General features: G+C 50.5%; 1 protein-coding gene across 1 annotated transcript in view; it reads left to right on the top strand.

The window, feature by feature from the left end:
* The first annotated feature begins 2,364 nt into the window (after window positions 1-2,364).
* Window positions 2,365-11,926, top strand: part of LOC147116074 (single-pass membrane and coiled-coil domain-containing protein 1-like) — a 90,184-nt gene continuing 80,622 nt past the window's right edge. Inside the window, exon 1 of the mRNA XM_085990784.1 lies at window positions 2,365-2,599. Coding sequence (XP_085846910.1) covers window positions 2,466-2,599 — 134 coding nt within the window. The 5' untranslated portion in view covers window positions 2,365-2,465. The remainder of the gene's footprint in view (window positions 2,600-11,926) is intronic.

Raw genomic sequence — 11,926 nt, 5'->3', positions numbered from 1 at the left:
TGATGTTAGAAACAGACTGTAGGTTGGTATAGAATCGATCACACTGCTCCCAGTCACTGAGTGATGTTAGAAACAGACTGTAGGTTGGTATAGAATCGATCACACGGCTCCCAGTCACTGAGTGATGTTAGAAACAGACTGTAGGTTGGTATAGAATCGATCACACTGCTCCCAGTCACTGAGTGATGTTAGAAACAGACTGTAGGTTGGTATAGAATCGATCACACTGCTCCCAGTCACTGAGTGATGTTAGAAACAGACTGTAGGTTGGTATAGAATCGATCACACGGCTCCCAGTCACTGAGTGATGTTAGAAACAGACTGTAGGTTGGTATAGAATCGATCACACGGCTCCCAGTCACTGAGTGATGTTAGAAACAGACTGTAGGTTGGTATAGAATCGATCACACTGCTCCCAGTCACTGAGTGATGTTAGAAACAGACTGTAGGTTGGTATAGAATCGATCACACTGCTCCCAGTCACTGAATGATGTTAGAAACAGACTGTAGGTTGGTATAGAATCGATCACACTGCTCCCAGTCACTGAGTGATGTTAGAAACAGAGTGTAGGTTGGTATAGAATCGATCACACTGCTCCCAGTCACTGAGTGATGTTAGAAACAGACTGTAGGTTGGTATAGAATCGATCACACTGCTCCCAGTCACTGAGTGATGTTAGAAACAGACTGTAGGTTGGTATAGAATCGATCACACTGCTCCCAGTCACTGAGTGATGTTAGAAACAGACTGTAGGTTGGTATAGAATCGATCACACTGCTCCCAGTCACTGAGTGATGTTAGAAACAGACTGTAGGTTGGTATAGAATCGATCACACTGCTCCCAGTCACTGAGTGATGTTAGAAACAGACTGTAGGTTGGTATAGAATCGATCACACGGCTCCCAGTCACTGAGTGATGTTAGAAACAGACTGTAGGTTGGTATAGAATCGATCACACTGCTCCCAGTCACTGAGTGATGTTAGAAACAGACTGTAGGTTGGTATAGAATCGATCACACGGCTCCCAGTCACTGAGTGATGTTAGAAACAGACTGTAGGTTGGTATAGAATCGATCACACTGCTCCCAGTCACTGAGTGATGTTAGAAACAGACTGTAGGTTGGTATAGAATCGATCACACTGCTCCCAGTCACTGAGTGATGTTAGAAACAGACTGTAGGTTGGTATAGAATCGATCACACTGCTCCCAGTCACTGAGTGATGTTAGAAACAGACTGTAGGTTGGTATAGAATCGATCACACTGCTCCCAGTCACTGAGTGATGTTAGAAACAGACTGTAGGTTGGTATAGAATCGATCACACTGCTCCCAGTCACTGAATGATGTTAGAAACAGACTGTAGGTTGGTATAGAATCGATCACACTGCTCCCAGTCACTGAGTGATGTTAGAAACAGACTGTAGGTTGGTATAGAATCGATCACACTGCTCCCAGTCACTGAGTGATGTTAGAAACAGACTGTAGGTTGGTATAGAATCGATCACACGGCTCCCAGTCACTGAGTGATGTTAGAAACAGACTGTAGGTTGGTATAGAATCGATCACACTGCTCCCAGTCACTGAGTGATGTTAGAAACAGACTGTAGGTTGGTATAGAATCGATCACACGGCTCCCAGTCACTGAGTGATGTTAGAAACAGACTGTAGGTTGGTATAGAATCGATCACACGGCTCCCAGTCACTGAATGATGTTAGAAACAGACTGTAGGTTGGTATAGAGTCGATCACACGGCTCCCAGTCACTGAGTGATGTTAGAAACAGACTGTAGGTTGGTATAGAGTCGATCACACTGCTCCCAGTCACTGAGTGATGTTAGAAACAGACTGTAGGTTGGTATAGAGTCGATCACACGGCTCCCAGTCACTGAGTGATGTTAGAAACAGACTGTAGGTTGGTATAGAATCGATCACACGGCTCCCAGTCACTGAATGATGTTAGAAACAGACTGTAGGTTGGTATCGAATCGATCACACGGCTCCCAGTCACTGAATGACACACCCCTGCAGCTGAAAAGCTATTGGTATTTGTCAGATGTAATCACTTTTATTTTTAGAATCATTTAAACTTGATAAACAGCAGGGTCTAGTTTCAGGAATGACCGTTGTAATTAAAAACCCAGCTTTAGAATTAACATCATTAATTGGTTGCTGGCACTTCAGAAAATAACGTCCATCAAATTATGACACTGACCACCACTGACCACCTCCAGGTCAAGATTTTTGCACAGAATATGGTGTGACGGTGAGTCGCAGTTACTGAAGCAATCTCTGTGGCTAAGCTACCCTTTCTATTTTTTGCCGTAGTTTAAAATAGATGCCATTGAGCCATTGGCATGTGCCATGGTCAGCTCATCGCTAACACAGCTGTTTCAACTAGTCTGCTCGCTAAATCGTCTGAGCACTGCGACATAGCGCTTTGACTGAGGATCGGCTGGAGGTGAAGATGAAGAGACGGGCCGTGAAATCAGAGAGGCGGGAGATGAAGATGGAGAGACAGGAAGTGAAGACCGAGAGACGAGAGTTAAAAGCTTCCTCTGAGAGAGTGTCCATGGAGCTTCTCCGCCAACGGATTGGCAGGTAAAGTACAGGTTGTGGCAGCAGCTTTGCCAGATGGCAGCGAGGCGTGTGAGGGGTTAAATTACCATCCTGATGCTGCTCTGTTCCCGCCCAGCACCATTTTCACTTTGCAGCCTTTCTAGACGGCCGAGGCTCCCATTACAAGCCAGCAGGAGCCTCGTGAATCGAAACCCTCTGATTTAATCAGGACCCCGACATGAAGTTAACCAGAAAAAATGGAAGTCCTGCCAATCACCCAGCCCGCTAGATAAAACCTAGCGGGATGGATTCAGAGTCAACAGCCTGCGGGATTTAAAGAGCTCAGGAGCTGCAGGTACTCAAATCATTGGCATCTGCGCCTACTGAGTTTGGTGGAGTTGGAGTGAGTTGTGACTTTGGAAATTGCTTATTTGTGATACTTCCTCAGCAGAGTTAGGAGAGGACTTCACCCTCCGGCGAGTCGTCTCCTGGGCTGCCCCTGCCAACAGTAACTGCTCCTTCTCACTTGTGATGTGTGTTTCACAAGGTGCAGGTCCCTCTAATTCATGATCTATCCCACCTGGGGCAGGATTCCCTGCGCTGGTGCTTGGGCTGGTTGGAACACATAAAGGTACTTCATCAGGATGGACGTCTTCCTCCAAGGTGTCCTCTTCAGGAGCTTCTTGAGAAGTTTGTTGCTGCTGAGAAGGACCTAGAGGAAAGGGACAAGAGTTAGGATAGCCTCAAGTGGTTGGCCATTTGCACATGAAAAGCTTGACCATACTGGTTGAGGATTTGAAGGTGGCTGAAGCTGTAATTGCCTGTGGTACATGAAGAGGTACAAGTGAAGAGTAGTCACCCTGCTCAATGGAGCTACCAACCTTGCAGTCTCCAATGCTGATCGCTCTGGATGTCGCACTTATTTGCATTGTCTCCTGCAACAACAAGGTGAGGGCCACGATGTGAGCTGTTCCTCCACCGGTCTTACTTCCCTTCCTCATGTTGTGCGTTGTCTTCTGATGCAGAAGGGTAAGGAAGGAGTAATGAGAAGGCAAGTGCACATGTGTGGGCCTGCTACATGTAGTGTATAAGCTGAGAGGGGAACGAAGCAAGATGCTAGGAGAATGGGGATGTCTTGAGTGGGAAGTAATTGGCCTGAGTTAATCGAGGAAGGAGTCATGAGAGGAGATGCCAGTTCAGCAATTGACAGAAGATGAGAAGAGCATGTCATAAATGGAATGAGTGAAGGCAACAAGCAGGAGGTGAGTGCGTGTTGTGAGTGAGCATGAGAGGTGGTACAGGTGCCCTTGTGATTGATGGTGAGGGATGTGAAGCAGGGGTGGTCATTGCTGAAGGAGGGATGGGAGGGACTGTGACCAGTTGCAATACAAGAGATGGGGAAAGGAGAAGCTGTACTCATCTTTGCTGATCTAGTGAAGTCATTCAGCCTCTTCCTACACTAGACCCAGGTCCTTGGTGTGATGATCCTGCTACTGACTTCCTCCACCACCTCTAGCCAGGCTGTTGGGCATCTTCTTCACGCTTCATGGGAAAAGTACTTCCCTCCTGGCTCTGACCATAGCCAGCAACACCTCCAGGGAGGTGTCTGAAAATCTAGGGGGAAACTTGTCCCCTTCTTCCTGCCATGTTCACCAACCAGCGCAAGAGTGAATGAAGATGAAAAGAATGATGAAGCTCAGTGAATGCAACCTTCCTTTAAAAGGTGTATTGAGCCTTTAAATATCCTGCATCGGGGCTGCCACTGGAAACTGCCCAGTAAAGGTGGGCGGGTGGGCAGCCTACTACTGACATGATTGGCTGCCCAGCCCACCAATTGTATTATAGTGAGGCTCGGCCATTAAAACCTCTTTTCGTCTTCTGGGTGCACCCCCTGCCTTGCCACCGAACCCCCAAGCACCGATCCCGCTCTGGGTTAAAATCACCCTAGGGTAGTAGACAGGGCTTTAAACTAATGAAGGGAGGGGGGTGGGTGGATTCAGGAAAGAGTAAATTTAAAAGCAGCAACAGAAATGTCAAGGCTCTAGAACAGAGCAGAGTTTTAGGTAAAAATAAGCAGTGTGGGTCAGGAAGGGACAGAGAGAGTAACAAAGATGACTACGGTGACATCAGGGAAAAATAGTAAAAAGTCAAAGCTAAAGGCACTATATCTGAATGCGCAAAGCATTAGCAACAAAATAGATTAATTAATAGCGCAGATAGAAATTAATAGGTTTGATCTAATAGTCATTACGGAAACGTAGATGCAAAGTTACCAAGGTTGGGAATTAAATATTCCAGGATACTTAACTTTTAGAAGAGAGAGGAAAAGGAGGAGGGGTAGCCCTGATAGTAAAGGATGGGATAAAGACAGTGGAGAGAAAGGATCTTAGCTCGGAAAATCAAGAACCAGGATCAGATTGGGTGGAGCTAAGAAACAGCAAAGGCAGAAAACATTGGGGGAGTTGTTTATAGGCCCCCAAACAGTAGTTGTAATGTAGGGCAGAGTATAAATCAGGAAATTAGAGGTGCATGTAACAAAGGTTATTCAATAATCATGGGGGACTTTAATCTACATATAGACTGGGCAAACCAAATTTGCATTAATAGTGTGGGGGACGAGTTCATGGAATGGTTTTTTTTATATTCGTTCATGGGATGTGGGTGTCGCTGGCAAGGCCAGCTTTTATTACCCATCCCTAGTTGTCCTTGAGAAGGTGGTGGTGAGCCGCCTTCTTGAACCGCTGCAGTCCGTGGGGTGCAGGTACACCCACAGTGCTGTTAGGAAGGGAGTACCAGGATTTTGACCCAGCGACGATGAAGGAATGACGATATACTTCTAAGTCAGGATGGTGTGTGACTTGGAGGGGAACTTGGAGGTGGAGGTGTTCCCATGCGCCTGCTGCCCTTGTCCTTCTAGATGGTTGAGATCGTGGGTTTGGGAGGTGCTACCTAAAAGCCTTGGCGAGTTGCTGCAGTGCATCTTGTAGATGGAACACACTGCAGCCACAGTACGCCGGTGGTGGAGGGAGTGAATATTTAAGGTGGTGGATGAGGTGCCAATCAAGCAGGCTGCTTTGTCTTGGACGGTGTCGAGCTTCTTGACTGTTGTTGGAGCTGCACTCATCCAGGCAAGTGGAGAGTATTCCATCACACTCCTGACTTGTGCCTTGTAGATGGTGGAAAGGCTTTGTGGAGTCAGGAGGTGAGACACTCACTGCAGAATACCCAGCCTCTAACCTGCTCTTGTTGCCACAATATTTATGTGGCTGGTCCAGTTAAGTTTCTGGTCAATGGTGACCCCCAGGATATTGATGGTGGGGGAATTGGTGATGGTAATTGTAGTGTATGTACCTTTAAGAAAGAACTACTTTTACAGCTCCTGTATACTGTAGTACCGGCAGTGACCACACCTGTATATAAGCCCTGAACAGGGCTCTGTACTGTTAGTTATTAGACTACCCTCATCCAGTAAACACCTGTTGATTGTTAATCTGCAGTCTCCGTCTATTTATTGAAGAACACCATTGATGTACCTCAATGAATCCGAGACTCGACGTTAACGGAGCAAAGCAAGGCTTTTATTAACTAAGAAAGTAATACACAGTGGAGAAGTGTCTCCCATCCAAAGATCTGCTGCACTGCCTGTGAGACAGTGCAGCCTGCTTAAGTAGTGGCCAGGTATGGGCGGAGCCCTACACACAATACAGTACCGGTGGGGAAATGAAACTGAAACTAAACTAAACACAGAGAATACAGTGCCTGATGAACGGCATATTTCATCACATTCACCCCTTCTATAGATTTAGTCTGTTCGGGGGTTTGATAGTCCTCTGTGACCGACGTGGTGCCGCGGGTGTCGGCTGGGTGTCCCCGGTGGCCTCCTGGGTCTCTGCCGGGGGCGCCGCCAGGGTTGTTGAAGGGGTAGTTGGTGGGGGCACCGTTGGTCGATGTTCTTCCGGGGGTGATGAAAGAGTAGTGGGTGGGTAAGAGTTGCTGTGATCGCTGTTGCTGCTGTTGTCGTGGTTGTTGTCGTTACCGGCTGGGGCGGCGTCTTTTATGGACACGGTGCCCTCCCTTCCGTCGGCGTGCCGGGCATACGCGTATTGGGGGTTGGCGTGGAGTAGGTGCACTGACTCCACGAGAGGGTCCATCTTGTGGCCCCTCACATGCCTTCGTACAAATACCGGACCCGGGGTGGAGAGCCATATCGACATGGATACGCCTGAGGTGGATTTCCGGGGAAAGACAAACATTCGTTCATGAGGCGTGGCATTAGTGGCTGTACACAATAGCGACCGTATCGAATGGAGCACATCTGGGAGGACTTCCTGCCAGTGGGAGATAGGGAGGCCCTTGGTCCTTAGAGCTAGAGTGACTGCTTTCCATACTGTCCCGTTCTCTCGCTCCACCTGGCCGTTACCCTGGGGGTTGTAGCTGGTGGTACGGCTCGTGGCGATCCCCCTGGACAGCATGTACTGGCGTAGCTCTTCACTCATGAAGGACGCCCCCCTATCCGTGTGGATGTAGCTCGGCATACCGAACAGACAGAACAGGCTGTTGAGGCATTTAATGACCGTGGCGCTGGTCATGTCTGGGCAGGGGAAGGCGAATGGGAAACGGGAGTATTCGTCCACAATGTTCAGGAAGTAAACATTGCGGTCGACTGACGGGAGGGGGCCCTTGAAATCTAAGCTGAGCCGCTCAAAGGGCCGTGTAGCTTTGATTAAGTGGGCTCTATCTGGGCGGTAGAACCGAGGCTTGCACTCAGCGCAAGTGCGGCAGTTCCTGGTCAGAGACCGAACTTCCTCAATCAAGTAGGGTAAGTTGCGGGACTTTATGAAGTGGAACAGCCGCGTGACCCCTGGGTGGCAGAGGTCGTTGTGGAGGGTCTGTAGCCGATCCCCGGTGGCGCTGGCACACATCCCTCGTGAGAGGGCATCAGGGGATTCGTTAAGGGCCCCTGGCCGGTAAATGATGTCATACTCGAAGGTGGAGAGCTCGATCCGCCACCTGAGAATCTTATCATTTTTAATCTTCCCCTTCTGTTTATTATTAAACATAAACGCTACCGACCGTTGGTCGGTAAGTAGGGTGAAGCGTTTGCCGGCTAGGTAGTGGCGCCAGTGGCGCACTGCCTCCACGATGGCTTGAACCTCCTTTTCCACGGAGGAGTGTCTGATCTCAGGCCCTTGGAGGGTCCTCGAGAAGAAAGCTACGGGCCGCCCCGCCTGGTTGAGGGTGGCCGCCAAGGCAAAGTCAGACGCATCACTTTCCACTTGAAAGGGAGTGTTCTCGTCCACTGCCTGTAGCGTGGCCCGCTCAATATCCTGCTTAATGCTTTTGAAGGCGGCGTGGGCCTCAGCAGAGAGCGGAAAAGAGGATGCTTTCAAGAGGGGGCGGGCTTTGTCGGAGTAGTTGGGGACCCATTGGGAATAATAAGAAAATAACCCCAGGCACCTTTTCAGGGCTTTGGGAGTGTTGGGCAGGGGCAGCTCCCGTAGGGGGCGCAATCGGTCGGGGTCTGGTCCGATTTCCCCATTCTCCACCACGCTGCCTAGTATGCAGAGGCGCGTGGTGTTGAAAACGCACTTGTCCTCGTTGTAAGTGAGGTTGAGTTTTTGTGTGGTTTTCAGGAACCTCTCGAGGTTCGAGTCGTGATCCTGCTGGTTGTGACCGCAGATGGTGACGTTGTCGAGGTAGGGGAAGGTTGCCTGCAAGTGGTGATCATCGACCATGCGGTCCATCTCCCTCTGGAAGACCGAGACCCCATTCGTCACCCCAAAGGGGACTCTGAGGAATTGGTAGAGGCGTCCGTTCACCTCAAAGGCGGTGTACGGGCGGTCCTCTGGTCTGATAGGGAGCTGGTGGTACGCTGACTTGAGGTCGATGGTGGAGAACACCCGGTATTGATCGATTTGGTTCACCATCTCGGATATGCGGGGTAGCGGGTAGGCGTCTAGCTGGGTGTATAGATTAACCGTCTGGCTATAATCTATCACCATCCGCTTCTTCTCACTACCCCTCACCACCACCACTTGGGCGCGCCACGGGCTGTTGCTGCGTTCGATAATGCGCTCCTTCAGGAGCCTGTCTACCTCGGTCGCGATAAACCGCCTGTCCTCCCAGCTGTACCTCCTGCTTTTGGTCGCTATTGGCCGGCAGTTGGGAGTAAGGTTCGCGAATAACAAAGGCGGCTTTACCTTAAGGGTAGCCAGACCGCACACTGTGAGGGGCGGCTGGGACCCACCGTAATTGAGCGTGATGCTTTGGTGGTGGCACTGGAAATCCAGGCCCAAGATCACGCTCGCACATAGATTCTTCATGGTTAGCAATTTAAAATTATCGTATACAATTCCGTTAACGGACAATTGTACCGCGCAGTAACCCATAACGGTCGATGTCTGGGTTTTATCAGCCATAGAGATGGTGCCCTGAGCAGGGACCACCGTTAGAGAGAGTTGTTGTGCTAGTTCAGGGTGGATAAAACTCTCCGTGCTTCCACTGTCAATTAAACATTTAACCCCGCACCCGTTTACCTCGATGTCCACCATTGATTTGGATAGCGGGTGCGGTCTGGTCTGGTCCACTGTGACCGATGCCACTGTAGGGCCCTGATCGAGACAAGATGGCGTCCACTCTGTCTGTTCACAAAATGGCGGACCCCACGAGGTCGGGCAAGATGGCGTCCAAGATGGCCGCTCCCACGGCGCACACGCGGCGGTGGCGGGTTTTCCAGCGGGGTTCCCTCTGCACACCTTCCCAAAGTGCCCCTTCTTACCACACTTAAAGCAGGTGGTGCCTTTCGCCGGGCACAGGTTTCTGGTGTGCTTCGGCTGCCCGCAGAAGTAGCAGTTGGGGCCCCGACGCGTCGCGGCTGTCGTAGGGCTCCTGGGAGGAGAGCGGGGCCCCGACGGTGTCAGGCTGCCGGGCGGGGAAGATGCCTTCCAAGATGGCGGCGCCCTTGGTGCACACGTGGCGGCGTGCGCGGCGCGGGCTGAAGAGTAGGCGTCCGAGTTTCTCTGGGCCACATCCAGGGATCGCGCTGTGTCCACAGCCTGTTTCAGGTCCAATCCCATTTTTTCCAGTAGTCTCTGCCGGATGTAAGTGGAGCTGAGACCTGTGATAAAGGCATCATGAACAAGCTCGTCAGTGTACACTGCGGCTTTTACATCTTGGCACTTACAGTCTTTGCCAAGCGTTTTCAGGGTGACTAGGAACTCATCCAGCGATTCCCCAGGTCGCTGTGCGCGAGTAGCGAGCAGATGCCTAGCGTACACCTCATTCGTAGGCTGCTGGTAATGCGCCTTTAGGATGTCGCAGGCGGCCGGGTACGTGTCGGCATCTTGGATGAGGGGGTAAACCCTGTGGCTAACCCAATTCCGCAGGATTCCGAGTTTCATACTTTCGGCGTCCGTAGCGCCTGTGATGGCTACGGAATTGTCCAGGAAGAATTCCATACACTTAAACCAGTGTCCGAAGCATGCCGATGCGTCCGAAGCATGCTGGTCCAAATCCAAACGTTCGGGTTTCAAGAGTTGATCCATTGCGTTGAAAATTTAGTTAATAAAATTGATGTGCCTCAACGAATCCGAGACTCGACGTTAACGGAGCAAAGCAAGGCTTTTATTAACTAAGAAAGTAATACACAGTGGAGAAGTGTCTCCCATCCAAAGATCTGCTGCACTGCCTGTGAGACAGCGCAGCCTGCTTAAGTAGTGGCCAGGTATGGGCGGAGCCCTACACACAATACAGTACCGGTGGGGAAATGAAACTGAAACTAAACTAAACACAGAGAATACAGTGCCTGAGAACACAGAGAAAACAGTGCCTGATGAACGGCATATTTCATCACAACCATACATTAAGATTCATGGATTTAACAGTGGCGACGAGGTCGATTCGAATCTACCTGGAACTCTGCATTTCCTCCCAGGGATTCGCTCCTGGAGGACAGTGGAAGAAAGTTGTGGCCAGAAGCACGGGTGTCGACCACGAACAACCGCCCAGTCATCCGGCAGAGAGTGAACATCGCAGGGGAGGCTGTTGAGAGCTGGGCTTGGTTCTCCAGCCACAACGATCCAGCAACAGGCTGGCAACAGGTACAGCGCAGACCCTTCCCGGACAGCGCTGGCTGGAGCCGACCGACGGCACAGAAAAGGCCGAGCAGCGTCGATGGGGTAAGAGAGAGAGTAAAGCGCACAGGGCGCAGCCGGGGGTTGAAGACCGAGCGGCGTCGACGGAAAACAAAAAGAGAGAGAGGGTAAAGCACAGCCGGGGTTCAGGACCGAGCGGCGGCAACGAGAGAGGCGCACAGGAGAACGCGCAGAGTGCAGCCAGGGCTCAAGGGCTGAGCAGCGTCCGCGGGGGAAGAAAGGAAGCGCGGGAGATGCCATTTGAGCTGCGGAGAAGAAGGGAGAGCGCGGGAGACACCATTTTTGAAGCCGCAGCGGAGACGAAGGCGAGCGCGGGAAGAAAGGAAAGCACGGGAGATGCCATTTTGAGCCAGCAGAGAAGAAGGGAGAGCACGGGAGATGCCATTTTAGCCAGTCTAACCACACCCAGGGATGCCGAAGAGTGGCAGTGTCACAGCGTTCGACAATGAAGTCGAAGATTGGGCGACATATGTGGAACGCATTGAGGTGTACTGCAAGGCGAATGAAGTGCCAGATGCCAGGAAAGCACTGGTTTTGTTGAATACCATGGGTGCAAAAACATACGGCTCACTGCGAAACCTAATAACCCCAGAGAAGCCAGTGGATAAGGATTTCGAAAGCATAGTGGAAATCCTACAGGACCACTTAAACCCCACACCACTGCTGATAGCAGAAAGATTTAAGTTCCACAAAAGGAGCCAGCATAAAGACGAAAGTAATGCTGAGTATTTAACGGAACTGCGCAAGCTATCGAAACACTGCCAGTTTGGAATGGGACTAGCAGGTACGTTAAGGGACAAGTTTGTGTGTGGGCTTCAAAGTGAAGGAACCCAGAAACGGCTTCTATCAGAAAAGCATCTTACGCTGGACAAGGCTTTCAGCATGGCAGTATCACACGAAGCAGCCACACGGGGCGCTGCAGAGATACAATGGAGACCGCAAGAATATGGCACCAATGAAATGTCATATGGAGCAGGGAAGTGTTATCGCTGCGGCAGAACAACACACGACCAAAAGCATTGTTGGTTCAAGGACCAAGTGTGCAGACAGTGTGGAAAAGCAGGACACATAGCAAGAGTCTGCAGGTCGGGGAAGAAAACCAGCAGCAAGAAATCTCCACAGGAGAAGTACAAAAAGGTACATAAGGTGATGGAGAGTAGTTCAGATGAACAGAAAAGTGATACAGACTCCGGAAGCAAGGAGCTGGGTTGTCTGA

The sequence above is a fragment of the Somniosus microcephalus genome, chromosome 6, assembly GCF_052327205.1.
Source record: "Somniosus microcephalus isolate GS21.2 chromosome 6, FLI_Smic_1.0, whole genome shotgun sequence".
NCBI classification, from domain to species: domain Eukaryota; kingdom Metazoa; phylum Chordata; class Chondrichthyes; order Squaliformes; family Somniosidae; genus Somniosus; species Somniosus microcephalus.
The sequence above is the reverse complement of the archived record's forward strand: the minus strand, read 5'-3'. Positions and strand labels throughout refer to the sequence as shown.